This window comes from Macrobrachium nipponense, chromosome 30 (assembly GCF_015104395.2).
Source record: "Macrobrachium nipponense isolate FS-2020 chromosome 30, ASM1510439v2, whole genome shotgun sequence".
NCBI classification, from domain to species: domain Eukaryota; kingdom Metazoa; phylum Arthropoda; class Malacostraca; order Decapoda; family Palaemonidae; genus Macrobrachium; species Macrobrachium nipponense.
This window is the reverse complement of record NC_087218.1, coordinates 26,328,303-26,347,366: the sequence shown is the minus strand read 5'-3', so window position 1 is coordinate 26,347,366 and position 19,064 is coordinate 26,328,303. Positions and strand designations below refer to the sequence as shown.

The 19,064-nt window shown below is 52.3% G+C and overlaps 1 protein-coding gene across 1 annotated transcript in view; it reads right to left on the bottom strand.

Moving 5' to 3' along the window:
• Positions 1-9,093: 9,093 nt before the first annotated feature.
• LOC135202385 (transmembrane protein 231-like) overlaps positions 9,094-19,064 on the bottom strand; it is a 62,262-nt gene continuing 52,291 nt past the window's right edge. The window contains exon 5 of the mRNA XM_064231763.1: positions 9,094-10,390. Coding sequence (XP_064087833.1) covers positions 10,134-10,390 — 257 coding nt within the window. The 3' untranslated portion in view covers positions 9,094-10,133. The remainder of the gene's footprint in view (positions 10,391-19,064) is intronic.

Below are 19,064 nucleotides of genomic sequence, written 5' to 3'. Positions count from 1 at the left end.
AAATTAAAAAGCATGACATCATAAACTGCAACTAATGGAAACATAATTTTCCACATAATTGACAAATAGCATCATTCGTTTACATATTGCATTCAGAAGGTGTATTTTGGCTGCAGCTTAAGTAGCCAAACTTTTGATTTGACAGATCACAATTTGAATTTACTAAAACCTATCTGTTAAAAATTAATACTATTATAGTTGCAATTTATAAGAAATACGAGTGTACTGTATTTGTAGTGCTGCCCAGCATTCATGGTGTAAAGAAAAAATCTTGGATGCATGGCAAGGTATCAAAATCAAGCCCAGAATCCATGGTGTAAAACTGAAAATTCCAAATAGTACATGATATACCAAAGAGAAAATCTTGAACTTATGGTATAGAGAAAATTGTGAATGCATGGTATAAAGAGAAAATCTTGAATGCACGGTTTTCACATAGTAACGAAGGTCCTGACATTTCCTGTGATGTTACTGCCTCGTCCTTGATAACGGCATTAGATTACAACCGCTAGGTGGCTTTCATAGTACGCATGCTCTTGTGGGAAAAAATTCACCATTTTCACCAAACAGTTCATAAATCATACACTGAAACAACATTTTTCAAAAGTTTTACTTTGTATAATGTTCTGTTTTACTACTTTTATAATCTTAATTTAACTTTTGAACACATTACTAAGAAAAAATGGGGACTTTTTGAAAATGAGGACTTCTGGAATGGATTAAGTTCGAAGTTCGAGGTACTATTGTACTCTAAGCTTAAGTACTGTATATTACAAAATAAATACTATTTAAATACAATCCGGTCCCGAATTATGCATGTTTGAATTGTGCGATTCCCCTTTTATGCGGTCGCTAGTTCTCAAAAATAGATTTTCTGTATCTGCAAAGCTGTTCAAAGTCTGCGAGTCACGCACCGTAAAACGTATCAAATTTATTGTTTTTTCAAGTGTTTTAGGTGGGGGGGGGGGGGGGTCGCTGGTATCTGAGAGAAGGGGTGGGGGTGGGGGTGGGGGGGGAATGCTTGGAGGAAAAAACTATCATTCCTCCTAGGGGGAATGCGAGAGAAAGATTTCCTGCTCAGCCACTAGCTAAGACGGAAGGCTCTGCCTCACGCATTTGTGATGTCATAGCGAAGTGTGTATGAATGATCGGTATCATCACCATTGTTATACTTATTATTCAGATTGCGAAGTGTATTATGAATGATCAGTATTATCATCATCGCCATAGGTATTATTCAGATTTGAGAAGAGTATTCTGAAGGCTTATGCTCAGCCATTATTAAGATGGAAGGCTCCGCCTCACGCATTTGTAACATAGCGCAGTGTTTACGAATGATCAATATCATCATCATCGACATATGTATTATTCAGATCTGCAAAGTGTATTCTGATCATCCGCATCATGTATGCATCTGCCTAGAAACCGAAGAGGAAGACCTATTTTCTTGAAACTAAAAAGCTTGCCCTTAAGTTAAAGACTAAGGAAGGAGCAACTTCCATTTTGGCAGCAGTCGACAACTTGAAATCTGTCATTGCTGAGCATGAAGTAAGAATTTTTTTCTAGGTTAACTTGTTTTGACTATCTTTTGGCATTAGATAATTCATTTTTTTCTATTGTTGAAATAGGTTTTTAAGAAATTGTAATTTCATATCAAAATGACAATTTGTCCAAATTGCATTTTTCCTAACTATACAAACCCTGAGGTCCTTTTACAATAGGAAGGTATAGCAGGCTACTAGCGCAGCTGGGTAGGTCGTAAGCTTTCGAACAAGGGGTTCGGTAGTTAACTGCTTGTCCGACAGGCGCGCGCGCGCGACTGGGAGGTAAACAAATCACTTTTGCTTTTGGCCCAAGCAAAAACTGCAGAGTGAGGGGTGGCATGAGGTGGGGCTATGTGTAAAAGGACCTCAGGTTTGTATAGTTAGGAAAAATGCAATTTTGGACAAATTGTCATTTGTTCCGACACGGCATACAAACCTTCGGTCCTTTACAATAGGAAGACTCACTTCTTGGTGGGAGGAATCTGAGTCTTTTGTGAACAGACTGGAGTTCGCCCAACCTTGGAAGTCTCCCTGGTCGTAAGAGCGAGGGAGGGATCCAAGCCTCTGTCCGATTGATCGGGGTGTGCACCGCAGGATCAATGGTCAGACCTCTGGACCGAGTACTAAGAGAGAGGCAAGCGTATCTCTTCGTACCAGCAATGTAAGAACTTGTTCCTGTACAGGAGCAAATATAAAGTCATGGGTTTGACTCTTGTAGGCATCCACTTCCCCCCCTTGTAGGAGGAAGTGGTGGATATAATTCTGCTCCTATCCCTAGTGAAACGGGATAGGATGGGGCTCTGTCATATAGCTCACCTGCATCTCGTCCTCATCCAGCGTAGTGACGACCGTGGCCCTCTGCCCACAGGTAGAGGAGGAGGAAAAGATGGGAAGAGGGAGCCAGTAACTCACTCACTCACACATCCATCCACACAGTCACACCAGGACTCGATGCTGTTTCAGCCTGCGAGGTCTGGGTTAGCTACACAACTTGTTGAGCAGCCACCACGGGTCCCAAGGAAAAAGGTATCCAAGGACCTGTGGCAATATCCGAAGGTAGAAGGACGTAAAGGTAGTCTGGTTAGACCAGACCCCTGCCTTCAGGACCTGCGCCACGGAGAAGTTCTTACGAAACGCCAACGAGGGGCCAATACTTCTGGACTTTCGTGGAGGCTCTCGGACGAGACGTACGGATGTCGTCACTACCATCAGCCTCATACGCCCTCCTGATGACCTCACGCAGCCAGAATGAAAGAGTGTTCTTGGATACCTCTTTCTTGGTTACCCCAGGTGCTAACGAAGAGGCGTCGACACTCAGGCCTGAGGTGTCGAGTTTTCTTCAGATAGCGCCGTAGCGCCCTCACAGGACAAAGCAGCATCTCATCCGCATCATTATCGGTGAAGTCCATTAGGGAGGGAATCGTGAAGGACTCGAACCTGTCGTCAGGGACCGACGGTTTCTGAGTCTTCGCAACGAAGTTCGGGACGAAATCGAGCGTCACAGATCCCCATCCCCTGGAGTGTCGTACATCATAGGAAAGACCATGAAGTTCCCCTACTCTCTTCGCCGATGCCAGGGCCAGCAAGAAGAGGGTCTTGAGGGTCAGATCCCTGTCTGACGACTCTCGGAGTGGCTCGAACGGCGTTCGAGTCAAACTCCTAAGGACGAGAGTCACATCCCACGCAGGGGGCCTGAGTTCCCTAGGTGGGCAAGACCTTTCGAAGCTCCTCATAAGCAAGGAGATCTCGAACGAGTTCGAGATGTCCAATCCCCCTCAGTTTCAGGACGAGAGCCAGGGCGGCTCTGTATCCTTTGACTGTGGGGACTGAGAGGAGCTTCTCTCGGCGAAGAAAAACGAGGAAATCCGCTACCTGCTGAAGAGTGGCTCTGAGAGGAGATAGACCCCGTCTACGACACCAACCACAGAAGACGGCCCACTTCCCCTGGTACACAGCTGCAGAGGACTGACGGACATTTCCAAGCCATCTCTGTTGCTGCGCTACGAGAAAAGCCTCTCGTTCGCAAGAGATGGTGGATAACAGCCAGCCGTGAAGGACGTAGGGACTGGACTGCTCGGTTGTGGTACCGCTCGATGTGTGGCTGGCGAGAAGGTTGTGCCAAGGGGGAATCTCTCTCGGTTCTCCTGCGAGAAGAGCCAGCAGGTCCGGATACCAAATGGCCTGTGGCCATTTGGGAGCCACCAGGATCATCCTGAGATTCGGGGTGACAGTGCTCGACTGATCACCTTGCGAATCAGGCTGAACGGGGGAAAGGCATAGACGAAGAGGTTGTCCCACGGGTGTTGAAGAGCGTCCTCTGCAGCTGCCCATGGGTCCGGCACGGCGAGAAGAACACCTGGAGCTTCCTGTTGTGCCGGGTGGCGAACAGATCCACGACTGGTCGCCCCCACAGGTCGAAGAGCCTTTCCGCCACGTCCTGGTGTAGAGACCACTCGGTCCCTATCACCTGATCCCGACGGCTGAGCGTGTCTGCTACTACATTCCTCTTCCCTGGAATGTAGCGTGCCGACAGCTCTATTGAGTGTGCCTCGGCCCACTCGTGCACCTGCCGAGTCAACTGGTACAACGGGAGAGACACTAGGCCCCCCCTGTTTGTTGACGTAGGCCACTACCGTGGTGTTGTCGCACATCAACACCACTGAGTGTCCCATCAAGCGGTCCTGGAACTCTTGGAGAGCGAGGAACGCTGCCTTGAGTTCCAGTACATTGATGTGAAGGTGCTTGTCGTTCTCGTCCCACACTCCTGAAGTCAGCAACTCCTCCAGGTGTGCGCCCCATCCCTCGGTCGATGCGTCTGAGAACAGCTGCATGTCCGGGGGGGAGTGTGCAGAGGCACTCCTCTTAAGAAGGTTCCCTGTCGTCCAGCCACCAGGCTAGGTCCTGCCATCACCTCCCCGGTGGTCAGTTGACACTGGAAAAGCTTCGGGGGATCCGTCGCCTGTGATCCAACTATCTCCTTTAGTCTCCACTGAAGAGACCGCAGGTGAAGACGCCCGTGAGGGACTAACTTCTCGAGTGACGACAGGTGTCCGATCACGACTTGCCATCGCTGAGCTACCTGTTCCTGCCGAGACAGGAACTGGTTGGCTGCCTCCCTGAATCTGCGGGGAAGACTCGCCCTGCTACCGTGTCGATCAGCATACCCAGGTACTTCATCCTCTGCTTGGGCTCGAGATCGGACTTTTCGAAGTTCACAACGATCCCCAGATCGCGACAGAACTCGAGCAGTCGATCCCTGTCCTGTAGCAACTGCGAGCGGGAGCTCGCCAGGACTAACCAATCGTCGAGATTACCTCAATCAGACGTATCCCGTGCGAATGGGCCCAAGCAGACACCAGAGTGAACACTCGCCGTGAACACTGTGGGGCGGTTGAGAGACCGAAGCAAAGTGCCCTGAACTGGTACACCGTCCCGTCGAGGATGAAGCGGAGGTACTTTCTGGAGGACTGATGAATGGGTATTTGGAAATACGCATCCTTCAAGTCCACTGAAAGCATGAAATCGTTCTCCCTGATGGAGTCGAGCACTGAACGTGCCGTCTCCATCGTGAACCGGGTCTGGCGAACAAACCGGTTCAGAGGAGAGAGTCTATCACCGGGCGCCAGCCTCCCGTAGACTTTCCACCAGGAAGAGTCGACTGTAAAAGCCCTGGTGACTGATCCGTGACGATTTCTACAGCTCTCTTGCTCAGCTATGGTCTTGATCTCCTGTCTCAATGCTACGTCCTTCGATGACCCTGGAACGTACGACTGCTGTTGGACCGGGTTGGAGGTGAGGGGTGGCCGAGATTCGAAGGGTAATAGATATCCCTCCCGAAGGACATCTACAATCCAGGTCTCGGCGCCGTAGCGCTGCCAAGTTGCCCAATGGCTGGCCAGGCACCCCCCCACTTCCGGCAGCAGGTGAGGGGGAAACGCCGTCCCCTAGCGTTTCCCCCCTTTCTTCGACTTCTTCCCAGAGCCTGCCACGGGAGGAGGAGGGCTGGGAGGAGGGCTGGTTACGGCTCCCCTTTGTAGAAGTCGAAGAAGACAGAGTCTTTCCCCGGGCGGGGTTCGACGCAGCTACCGTCTTAGCCACCGAGGAAGCGCTAGCCGAGCTCTTAGACTTGGCCGCAGTCCGAGGCTGCCCAAAAGCCTTCGAGACTGCCTGGTGAACCAGACGGTCACTGTCGTCAGTGCGCCGTCTGTCCACCGCAGCGTCCACCATCTCTCCTTGGAAGAGAGACGTGGAACTCCGTAAAGGTCCGTTGCGAAGTCCCAACGCCGCTTCACGCCCGGCCGCCCTGGAAACCCGAGTAAGGACAGCGTCCCTACGTCGGAGAACCAGGTTGGCCCACAGGTTCACCGTCTGGTGGGCAAGGAAGGAGATGGCTCTTCCCCCAGACTGGCAAAGTCTCCTAAAGGCCGAGTCATCTTCGGGAGAAATTCCCCCGGAGTTGGCTGCGACCTTAGATACTGTGAGGGACCACAGATCTAACCAGGAGACGGCCTGGAAAGCTGCCATGGCAGTAGATTCCAGGCCAAGTGCCTCTTGCTGCGAGAACCATAGGTTCTCGGACAGGAGTTGCTGCAGAGACACACCCGGAGTCAGCCTGGCCTAACTCCGGGTTCACCATGTTTGGGGGCGGCATCGGGTCCTCAGATGGCACGTAAAAACGCCGCTGTCGCAGCAGAGGAGGTGGAAGCCAGCTTGCTCGACCTGCCAGACTTGAGAGAACCGTCTTGCCCGGAGACAAGCGATTCTACCTGGTCCAGCACTGAGTCGGCAAGCTCGGAACGCGGCAAACCCACCGTCGGTCTGGGTTCCCTCTTCGGGGGCCCCAGCCCAGAACGACTCGAGCCGGGACGTGGGCTCGGATGGTGGGAGCGGCGATCCTTCCGCGAGGTCGTCGTGCTGACGAATCAGCGCAATAACCTCGGCAAAGTTCCTCTGGATCTCAGGAGTGACTGCGTCCTGCGGAGTCGGAACCATCCAGTCCCTCAAACAGGAGCATCTCCCGAGACCCTCCTCCCTCGAGGGGAGGAACAGCGACAGACCCCTCTCGGTCTCCTCCAACCACTTGTGCATACGACCCTGGCTGGTCCGAGAACCGTGCCTGGTACGTAGGACGACGTGGTGGGATCCCTAAGAGGGGCGCACCCCTCACGATCACTCCCTCAATACCTCGCCCCTCCCGGTGTAACCCGAGGAGGTTGAAGGTATGGGAGAGGCAGACCTGACGCTCCCTCCTCGCTCGCTGGCAGAACCAGTGGGCTTGGAAGACTGCAGGCGATCGTCAACCCGCCGGCGGGTGGCGACGACGCTGCAGGCCTAGTCGAGCCGTCTCGCTGTGGAGAACGGCTGGACCGAGAACAGCGGCCCCACCCGGTCTCGTGTGTCAGAGGAGCTGGTGCTGGTTGCCGTACCCGATCGCTCTCTGTGAGAGTGACGGTCAGGCGACCGGCGAGCTCCACTGTCACGGTGAGACCGGTGCGTATCCTCACGGCGCGTCACGTCGCTGGTACCAGCCGTGGCTGGCGCGGCGAACGGGGGGGGACCTCTTCCCAGCCTCAGCCCGTGGCCGGTCATGGACCGTCACGTCCGCCCGGGTAGCCAGCTGCTCGCCGCGAGAGCGAGAGCTGGTGCTGGTGAGAGTCGCCGTGAGCGGCTGTCACCAGTCTTCCGCTCCGTGCCGTGAACCTGACGCTGAGCTGGCTCAGAGGTCTGGTTCCTAGCTGTCGGTCGCTGGTAGGCGACCGTACACTCGGTACCTCTCGCGAACGAGAGGCCGAGACGGATCCTGCTGCCGTGGTCGAACCAACTAACAGCAGGTGAGGAAGTGCCGGTATTAGCCGGGCACTCCTCTGGTCCCCGTAGTCTTCTTCCTTGCGGAAGAAGAGACGGGTCCTGCCCCCGAAGGTAGCAGGGTGACCAGAGCGAGACGGGCCCTTAGAAGTTCCCGAAGGAGACTTCTTAGGGGGGGGGAGGCGACCTTCTTCTTCTTAGGCGGGGAGCCTTAGAAGAAGAAGGGGAAGAGGCGGCAGACGACGACGATGACAAAGAAGACGATGAAGACGACGACGACACCTTCCTCCTCTTCTTTCTTCTTCCTCGTCAACCTCCTCAGGACCGATGTCAGATCTGTCATCCAGAGCGGAGCCGGGGCTGCTGTTGCCGAAGCAACAGTGCCCGGACGCACCTGTCCGAACAGATCAGCATCGGGAGCAGCGGTTGCCAGGAACAGGAACAACGTCAGCAGGTGCAGGCATCACAGGAACAGCAGTGGAGACGGCAGGAGCAGGTACAGGAACGGCAGCAGTGGTCGGTAACGTTCACGTCCGTGAACAGCGGCTGGCAGGTACGGCAGGTACGGCAGGCTGTACAGGCGGTCCAGGTGGACGGACCAGCGGCACAGACATCCTTGGTACTGGTGGGAGGTCCAGGGGCGAGCTCTTCGGGCACACGAAGTCCGGTCGCGGCAGCACGGCAAACCCAGGCGGCGGCATCACACTCCCCCGTGGTACGGCGACTGGCCCCTGCACCGAATTGTAGTTGGTGGACAGGGAGTACCGCGTGCGGGGTGTTACACCAGGTGAGGAGGTTGAAGCATAGGCCAGGCGTGTAGTTGTGTGACAGAGACCGCTTGCGGGGTGTACACCAGGTGAGGAGGTGAAGCATAGCCAGGCGTTGTAAGGGTCGTGGTGGTGGTCGTAACCGTAGCATGCGTGACCGCCACAGAGCCAGCGAGATGGTAGAGCAGCCCCTGGACACTCGGCACGCCTGCAGACCCAACGATGCCCACACCTGTCCGAGGTCGTCCTTCGCGGCAACCGCACCTGAGGAATAGCAAAAGTCGGGTGATTAGCAGGATCCTCTACCCGCTCGCGCGAAGACGAACGGATAGAGGACCCAGAGTACAACTCGACATCGGGGTATCTAGCGCCCTCCTCCACACTCGACAAGTCGGGTTAGGGGGAGGAACTAGAAACCCCCCCCGAAGGGGAAGGCGCCAAACGTGGGAGCTGAGCGGGCGGCAGGAAAGAAGACGAAGTGTCCCGTAACCAAAGGAGGTCGCGGGAGAGATTTCCGACGACTCCTTTGCAGGCCTTCGCTTCTTCCTGCCTTCGTACAAAAGCCCAACTGCGCCTCCGACCAATTAGAACATACTTCACAGGGCTCGGCTCGGGTGCATTGCCGCGCCCCCGACACCGAGCGCACAAAATATGTGGGTCAATTTCCGGGAATAAGCGGAACTTTCCGCATTTACGCCCTTCGGTACCCGGGCATAGTCTCCGGGGGGTAGCGAGGCGTGGAGATTCCATTATTGATCAATTCAAAAATGAAGAAATAAGAGAGGAAATGATTGTACTTACAAATGATTCACACACAAACACAACCAAATACTCATGAAAGCAAACGACGAGAAGCGGGCAGAGAGCGTCGAACACACACGTCCACTCGCTGTGAGGCCGAAAGCAAAAGTGATTTGTTTACCTCCCAGTCGCGCGCGCAAGCGCCTGTCGGACAAGCAGTTAACTACCGAACCCCTTGTTCGAAAGCTTACGACCTATCCAGCTGCCGCTAGTACCTTCCTATTGTAAAAGGACCGAAGGTTTGTATGCCGTGTCGGAACAATTTTGAATTTTCATCAGTTCTTTTTCATCGCAGAAAAAATCTATATGAAAACGATTACAAAGTGAACGTGCCGGACAAAGAAACTGAGACAGGCGTTCGTAACCAAGTTTGTTAAGCCTAATGGGAGTGAAGACAAGCATAATCAGCCAGTCCCCGAAACCTCATATGGTTCACAAAGCCTTCCTTCAGCAGAACTCTTCACGGAGGATAAGTAGAGGAAATTCCACCCAAAAGGTTTTTTAAAGGAAATGACTGTATATTGTACAGTACACTTGCACTCAATGGTGGCATTGTTTGAGTGAGGGAATTTTCACCATCCTGTAATTTTTAATTTTTTCAAGTTATTAAAACCTTTTGTTTATCCATAAGAACAATTTCATATAAGAAAAAATTACAGTATAGTACATAGAAAGTATTGAAAATGGGTAGTATAAAAGTTTGACTGGGTAAGTTACAGGTAAGTTACTATTTGCCTTGGCCCTAATGGAATTATTCCCATAAAGTATGTGTTTTGAAATCTGCAAATTTCCAATTCTGTGAGGCCGTGTATCGACCAAATTCTCGCATAATTGGGGACTGTACTGTACTTTATTATTATCATATGGTACTATTAAAAGTTTTGACAGGGATACCCCCATATGACAGTTTAAGTTATATAGTGGCATTTTCCTGAGAAAAATTGCTTAACACTCTTACATACAATGAACATTTTAATAAAATATATTAACTCTATTAAGCACTTCTGCTTGTCAAGCAACATACATAGGGTGACTCTGTTGTGCACTCATGATTAAATATACTAAAAATAAAGTAGCAAAACAATTTCTACAAGAAATATTTTCCATATAAAACACTACTTTGCTATTTGGCATGGTATATCTATAAGACATCATAACCCTGAATTGACTAGCATATGTAGTATATTACCAAATTCTTCACAATTAAGAACATACATCATTTTTGTTTGCGGGAATGATCTACCCATGTAGATACAATGGAATTCTGAAAAATCCAATCCTTGATTAAATTCACAATATATGATACAACTGCTAATAAGCAGAAGTACTGTATCCAAGCCCATTTAATAACATACCAAAATCCTGGTTTATATAAGATATTCTGTTCTGGGTACCTGATTTCCAGTGTTAAACTTAAAATGTCTGTACCTCCATTCTGCCAGCTTGTATACGTATTTGTAAATCTTGTTGTTACTGGAAAAAAAGACAAGAAAATCATTACTATTTCTGGCTAGTTCTACTGCAATCATTGTAAGTTTAATAAAATAAAATAGTACTAATAGGGTTATCATGTATACATAAATTATATTAATTTTTTTAGTCTTCCTGATTTACAAAGCCTGTTAATTCTAAGGACAATGTTACAAGATATGTTGCATCATTTTTTAAACAAACACCCCCAAATTTTTAGCTAAATTTCTTTCAGAATGCTTAAATTTCACAAGAAACAAATTATTTAAAAATTATCATCTGGTGTTGAAAAATATATTCTTATAATAAAATTAAGTTTACATATACTACTTACAAAGTAATTACATAGCTAAGAGCTTCCTATCTATGGCAGCCTAAAAATTCAGAATTAGTGTTCTTGCTAACATTTCTCGAGGTGTAGTTAACATGGCCCGCACACTATTGGGACCGAGAGAGGGGACAACCTGGCAAACAGCTCCAATTCTTTTGTGCCTTTATGTCAATGTGAGGGGAGGAGGGAGGGTTTCAATCATGTATGTAGAAGGAATAGGTGAGGAAGATTGAACACACTCACTCACCTTACTAGCAGAACTAGCAGGAGAAGTGAGTGGCGGGCAGCCATCAACCTGCAGTGATGGCCATGATGCAAGTCTAGGAGAGCGTTTTCACCCTGGAGAAACGCTTTCCTGAGGAGGGTTATGAAACCCTCGCAATGCAGGAGAAATGTTCGCCGCCACCGAGACCAGTCGGTCACCTGAACGTGACCGTGGTCTGGGTGGAGTTGAGCGTGCAGTGCAACTGAATAGTGAGAGCCGGTACTGTCCTCCGACACGTCCCATTCCTCATCGAGACCGAAACCTCTCGAGAGGACTGAATGGGAGACCCCCTACCAGTCTCACTGTGTGGACAGTCCCCCAAGACTGTCACATCAATTTAAGTACCGAGAGATCACTGCAAGAGCAATCACCGCAAGGCGTGAGTCACCTGAGCAACTCGCTCCTTTCTTCCACTCCGTGTCTGAGTTGTGATGGAGAGCGGACTTAGTGTCACTGACTCTAGATGCACATGAATCTGTAGATTTATGTGCACTCGTGGAATCTCGTGAGTGAGTGCCCGACAAGAAACTAAACTTAGGGGCTATACCTCTAGGACTAGCAGCATTAGTGCACACCGAATTTTGCTCTTCTATGGCTCCCAGTAACCTAAACCCTGGGGACAGCATGACGGTTCCTGTTCCCAAAGGAACGGGCAAGCCAACAGATGAACCAACTGCCTCCTAAGTTCAAGGGGGCAAACCTTTAGATTATTATTATTATTAAAGTAGTTTAACCAAACCACTGAGCTGACTTTCAGCTGTCATAGGGCTGGCCCAAAGGATTAGATTAAAATAAAAAATCATGTCTAGGCCAGAGCAAAGCTCTGAAACCGAATTGTTAATTTGTGATGACAAATGAGTGAAAATTACACTAAAAACTGCAAAAAGGCATACACTCACACTGGAACACATGCGCACAATAAATACATTTACTCATATATCCATACTTTCATAAAAAATAAAATCAGAGTAAGTTAAGTAACATTTTAAAGTTTTGATTTTAAAATTCAATAAATAGTCTAATAATTTCCGTATTTTTAAATTTTACTTAGGTTTATATGACCTTTACAAGTCCCATGACAAGACTTTTTGTGGGGGGGGGGGAGACTACCTTCTCCCTTCTTTAGCAGGGAGCCTTAGAAGATGAAGGGGAGGAGGTTGAAGAAAAATATGATGAATATGAAGAGGAAGATGACACTTGATGAGCTCTCTTTTTCCTCGACTTCTCCAAATTCTGCAAGACTTTTTCTACAGGATGAGGCACATTTACCAGCAGAAGTAAAGTTAATAATTATAGGGCAGCCACAAAGGTGTTGTCCAGTAACAAAACTACAGGATAACAGTGGGAAATGAATGATTTTCAGCAGGGGAACAGTATACAAACTCGAGTTACAGGTACAATTCCGAGGTTAGGATAGCCAACATTAAGAGATATCCAGCCATCTACTACTGTAATCAACAACGTATCACCATTGTTATCCTGTAAAAGATAACAATATGTTGAAAATTGTATTTTTCCTAACTATACAAACCTGAGGTCCTTTAACAATACGAAGGTACTTAGCGGCAGCTGAACCAGTGATAAGCTTCGAACAATGGGGTTCGGTAGTTAACTACTTGTCCGGCAGTTAGCGGTACGCTCGACTGCGAGGCGAGGAGTCACTTTGATTTAGGCCCAGGAAACGCAGAGTGAGGGGTGGCATGAGGTGGGACTATATGTAAAGGACCTCAGGTTTGTATAGTTAGGAAAAATAAAATTTTCAACAAATTGTTATTTGTTCCGATGTGTTATACAAACCTTCCGTCCTTTAACAATAGGAAGACTCACTTATTGGTGGGTGGAATCTGAGTCTTATGAACAGACTGGTGTTCATCCTACCTTGGATTCCCTCCCTGGTCGTAAGAGCAGAGGGAGGGATCCTAGCCTCTGCCCAGCTGATCAGGGTGTGCACCGCAGGATCAGTGGTCAGACTTCTGGACCAAATTTATAAAAGGGAGGCAAGCGTACCTCTTATAAATAGCAAAAAGCAAGAATTAGTTCCTACTTCAAGAGCCAAGGTAAAGTTTTGGGTTTGTCTCTTGTTGGCTTCCACTCCCCTTCTTGTTGGGGAGTGGTGGATAGACACTTCTATCCCTACTGAAGGGATAGAATGGGGCTCGGTTGTGTAGCTTACCTGCATCGGCCTCCTGTTCAGCGTAGTGACGACTGCGGCCCTCTGCCCACAGGTAGAGGAAAAGAATGAAGGAGGAAGAGAAGCCAGTCACGCTCTCTTCACTCGTCCATTCATGCAGTCACACAAGGATGCGATGCTGTGCTGTCCGCTCGGGTGCTGGGTAGACTACACTTGTTGAGCAGCCACCACAAGTCCCAAGGAAAAAGTGTCCAAGGACCTGTGGGTAATATCCCGAAGGTAGAATGAAGTGAAGGTGGTCTGGTTGGCCCAAACCCCTGCCTTCAGAACCTGCACCAGGGAGAAGTTCTTGCGGAACGCAAGGGTTGGACCAATACCTCTGACTTCGTGGGCTCTCGGACGAAGGGTACGGGTGTCGTCACTGCCAGCTGTCTCGTACGCCCTCCAGATTACCTAACACAGCCAGAAAGAAAGTGTTCTTAGAAACTTCTTTATTGGTAACCCCGGTGCTAACGAAGAGGCGTCAACACTCAAGCCTGAGGTGCTGAGTTCTCTTCAGATAGCGCCGTAGCGCCCTCACAGGACAAAGCAGCATCTCATCCGCATCATTATCAGTGAAATCCTTCAGGGAGGGGATCGTGAAGGACTCGAACCGGTCGTCAGGGACCGAAGGATTCTGAGTCTTCGCTACGAAGTTCGGGACGAAATCGAATGCTTGACATTGAAGGAAAGATCATGAAGTTCCCATACTCTCTTCGCTGATGCCAGGGCCAGCAAGAAGAGGGTCTTGAGGGTCAGATCCCTGTCTGACGACTCTCGGAGTGGCTCGAAGGGTCTGCGAGTCAAACTCCTAAGGACGAGAGTCACATCCCATCCCGAGGGCCTGAGTTCCCTGGGTGGGCAAGACCTCTCGAAGCTCTTCATAAGGAGGGAGATCTCGAAAGAAGAGGAGATATCCACACCTCGCCAGGGCGGCTCTGTAGCCCTTAACTGCAGAGACAGAGAGGAGCTTCTCTCGGCGAAGGAAGACGAAGAAATCCGCTACCTGCTGAAGAGTGGCTCTGAGAGGAGAGAGACCCTGTCCACGACACCAACCACAGAAGACGGACCACTTCCCCTGGTAGACAGCTGCAGAGGACTGTCTGAGGTATCCGGCCATCTCTGTCGCTGCGCTGCGAGAAAAGCCTCTTGCTCGCAAGAGATGGTGGATAGCCGCCAGCCGTGAAGACACAGGGACTCGACGGAACGGTGGTACCGTTCTAAGGTGTGGCTGGTACAGGAGGTTGTGACAGGGGGGAATTTCTCTCAGCGCTTTGGCAAGCAGAGCCAGCAGGTCCGGATCAGCCTGAGGTCATTTGGGCGCCACCAGGATCATCCGAAGGTTCGCAGTGATCAGCGCCCTGCTGATCACTTTGCGAATCAGACAGAACGGGGGAAAGGCGTAGACGGAGAGGTTGTTCCACGGATGCTGAAGAGCGTCCTCTGCGGCTGCCCATGGGTCCGGCACAACCGAGTAGAAAACCTTGAGTTTTCTGTTGTGCCGGGTGGTGAACAGATCCACGACTGGGGGTCCCCACAGGTTGAAGAGCCTTTCCACCATGTCTGGATGAAGGGAACATTCGGTTCCTATCACCTAATCCCGACGACTGAGCTTGTCGGTTACCACATTCCTCTTGCCTGGAATGTAGTGAGCCGACAACTCTATTGAGTGTGCCGCAGCCCACTCGTGCACCTGCAACATCAACTGGTGCAGCGGGAGGGATACTAGGCCCCCCTGCTTGTTGACGTATGCCACTACTGTGATGTTGTCGCACATCAACACCACCGAGTGTCCCACCAGATGGTCCCGGAACTCTTGGAGGGCGAGGAACGCTGCCTTGAGCTCTGGGACGTTGATGTGAAGGTGCTTATTGCGATGGTCCCACACACTTGCAGTCAGCAACTCCTCCAGGTGTGCGCCCCGTCCCTCAGTCGATGCGTCTGAGAAGAGCAGCATCTCCGGGGGTGGGGGTGGGTGGGTGGGGGGGGGGAGTTCAAAGAGGCACTCCTCTTACGAGGTTCCCGTCATCCAGCCACCAGGCTAGGTCCTGCGTCACCTCCTCCGTGAGGGACACGGGGAAGAAGGGAGGGTCCCTTGCCTGTGACCAACACTCCTTTAGTCTCCACTGAAGAGACCACAGGTGAAGACGCCCGTGAGAGACTAAATTCTCGAGAGACGACAGGTGGCAAATCATGACTTACCACTGCTGAGCTGGTTGCTCCTGTAGAGACAGAACTGTCTAACTGCCTCCCTGAACCTGCTGATCCGCAAATCTGCAGGGAAGACTCGCCCTGGTGCGGTGTCGATCAGCATGCCCAGGTACTTCATCCTCTGCTTGCGTTCGAGCTCTGACTTCGTAATTCACCACGATTCCCAGATCGCGGCAGAATTCGAGGAGTCGATCTCTGTCCTGCAGCTACTGCGAGCGAGAGCTCGCCAGGACTAACCAATCCCGTAGGCGAGTACCTACCCAAGAAAAAACGAATCCCTACCGAGTGGGCCCAAGCTGACACCAGCGTGAACACTCACGTGAACACCTGTGGGGTGGTTGAGAGACTGAAACAAAGTGCCCTGAATTGGTACATCGTCCCATCGAGGATGAAGCGGAGGTACTTCCTGGAGGATTGATGGACGGGTATCTGGAAATACGTGTCCTTCAGATCCACAGAAAGTATGAAGTTGTTCTCCCTGATGGAATCGAGCACCGAACGTGCTGTTTCCATCGTGAACCGAGTCTGGCGAACGAATCGGTTCAAGGGAGAGAGCTCTATCACCAGGCGCCAGCCCCCGAGGACTTCTCCACTAGGAAGAGGCGGCTGTAGAAGCCCAGCGTCTGATCCTTAACGATCTCCACAGCTCGTTTGCTCAGCATGGCTTCTACTTCCTGCCGAAGCGTCATGTCCTTGGTCGAGCCAGGAACGTAGGTTTGCAGATGGACCGGGTTGGAGGTGAGAGGTGGCTGAGAGTCGAAGGGTAGTAGATATCCCTCCCGAAGGACGTTTACTATCCAGGTCTCCGCACCATAGCGCTGCCATGTTGCCCAATGACTCGCCAGGCAACCCACCAACTTCTGGCAGCAGGTGAGGGGGAACGCCGTCCCTAGCGTTTCCCACCTCTCTTCGACTTCTTCCCTGCCTTCCCTCGTGAGAGGGAGGGCTGGGAGGAGGGCTGGTGGCGGTCGCTCCTTGAAGAAGTTGAAGGCAGTGTCTTTCCTTTGGGCTTCGACAATGCGATAGTATTGGCCGCAGAGGAAGCGCTAACCAAACTCTTAGGCTTGGCCGCAGTAGCTCGAGGTTACCCAGACGCCTTCGAGACTGCCTGGTGTACTAAACGGTCACTGTCGTCAGTGCGCCGTCTTTCCACCGCAGCGTCCACCATCTCTCCTGTTCATTCGGGTGAGAACAGAGTCTCTACGCCGGAGAACCAGGTTGGCCCACAGGTTGGCCGTCTGGTGGGCCAGGTAGGCGATAGCCCTACCCCCAGACTGGCACAGTCTCACGAAAGCCGGGTCCCCTTCAGGAGTGATGTTCCCTAAGGAGGCTGCGGTTTTTGACACTGTGAGGGACCACAGGTCAAGCCATGAGACCGCTTAGAATGCTGCCATTGCGGTAGATTCCAAGGCAAGTGCCTCCTGCTGCGAGAACCAGAGGTTCTCTGACAGGAGCTGCGGCAGAGACACCCCCGGAGTTAGCCTGGCTAGCTCCGGGTTAACCTGTTTGGGCGGCAGAGGGTCCTTTGAAGGCACGTAAAAGCGCCTCTGTCGCGGTAGAGGTGGAGGAAGGAGCTTAGCAGACCTACCGGACCGAAGCGAACCCTCCTGTCGGAGACGAGAGCATCCACTTGGCTCAGTACGCTGTCAGCAAAGGCTGATCACGGTAGACCCACCGCCATCCTGGGTTCCTTCTTAGGTCCCCAGAATGCCTCCAAGCCCGATGTGGGTTCGGTAGGTGGGAGCGGCGATCCTTCTCCGAGGTCGTTGTGCTGACGAATCAGCCCAATTACCTCCGCGAACGACCTCTGGATCTCGGGAGTAACTGCATCCTGTGGAGACAGACCGTCAAGCCCTTCCAACGAGAATTCCTCCCGAGACCCTCCTCCTTCCACAGGAGGAGCCACCCTGGTCTCCTCCTACCACTTGCACATATGATCTGGTTGGTCCGAGGACCGTGCCAGGTTCGTAGGGCGTCGTGGCGGGATTGCGAGGGGCGCGCCCCTCGTGATCGCTCCTGATCACCTCTCTCTTCCCAGTAAAGCCCGAGGAAGTTGAAGGGATCGGAGAGGCAGACCTGACGCTCCCCCCGCGCCAACCGGCAGAGCCGGTGTGCTGAGGGGGCTGCAGGCGATCGTCAACCCACGGTGGCTACCGGTCTGCAGGCCTGGTCGAGCGGCTCTCCCGGGGAGAGTGGCTGGACTGAGAACAGCGGCGACGGTCCCAAGCGTCAGAAGAGCTGCTGCTGGTCCCCCTCTCCGCCCGGTCCCGGTAGGAGCGGCAGTCCGGGGACCTGCAGAGTCCTGTCCTCACGACGCGTCACGCCGCTTGGACCAGCCGAGGCTGGTTCAGGCGACCCAGGGGACCCCTTCCTCGCCTCAGCCCGTGACCGGTCCGGGACCGTCGCATCAACCCTGGGTACCAGCGAGTCGCTGCGAGAGCGATCGCTGGTCTGGTGAGGGTCGCCCGAGTGACCCCCGCCAGTATTCCGCCCCGTGCCTGGATCCTGGCGCCGAGAGAACTCGGATGCCTGGGTCTTGGCTGTCCGGTCACCCGCAGGTGACCGTACACTCGGTACCTCTCGCGAACGAGAGGCCGAGACGGTACCTGGCGCCGAGGTAGAACCTCTGGCGCCAGGGAGGACGTCACGGTGTTAGCTGACACTCCTCTGGTCCCTGTCTTCTTCTTCCTTGTGGAAGGAGAGACGGTCCCTGTTCCCGAAGGAACAGGAGGACAGACGGAAGTCCCAACTGTCCCACCAGAGTGGGATGGGCCCTTAGAAGTCTCGGGGGGGAGGAGGAGCCAGCCTTCTTCTTCTTTGGCTTTAGGGCCTTAGAAGTTGAAGGGGAAGCGGTGGCAGGCGACGACGATGAAGAAGACAATGAAGACGGCACCTTCCTCCTCTTCCTCTTCCTCTTCATCAGTTTCCTCAGCACCATCGTCAGGTCTTCCATCCAGGACAGAGCCGGGGAAGTTGCCGAAGCAACAGGGCCCGACTGCACCTGTCCGGAAGGACCTGGAGTGGGAGCAGCGACACCACGGGTAGGAACGACGGCGGCAGGAACTGGTACCAAAGCTGGAGCAGCAGCATACTCAGGAACAGGAGGCGGGGCAAGAACTGGCAGCATCCTCTGCACAGGAGGCAGGTCTAGCGGAGAGCTCTTGGGATACCGGAAGTCCGGGGCTGCAGCAGGAGCAGTAAACCCAGGTGGCAGCGTCGCAGCGGGCAAGGAAACCTCCGGCAGCGGAGCCTGCACAGCGGCTGTCGGGGTCACCGTGGCTACGTGCTGCGTATATGCCAGGTGAGGCGGAGCAGTGTAGCCCGGCGTGGACACCATCATGGTGGTCGGCCCGTGCGTTACCAGCATAGCTCCTCTCACCAGATTACTCAGGAGCCCCTGGACCGTCGGTGTCTCCCTTGCAGCCCCAGCAAGTACCAGGCCCTTCCGAGATCGTCGCCCGTGGTCAGCAAGTCTGAGGAAGGAAAAGTCAGGTAGATTAGTGGGGGGGGGGGGGGGGGGGGGTCCCCCTCCCCCTCGCCCGGGGGGGACAGTTCCCAGCCCGAGCGAACGGACGACCCCGAGTACAACTGGATGTCGGGGTATCTCACCCCCTCCTCTACGCTCGACTGATCGAGGGAGGAGAGAGAGCAAGATACCACCCCCAAAGGGAAAGGAGCCATAAGAGGGAGCTGAGATGGA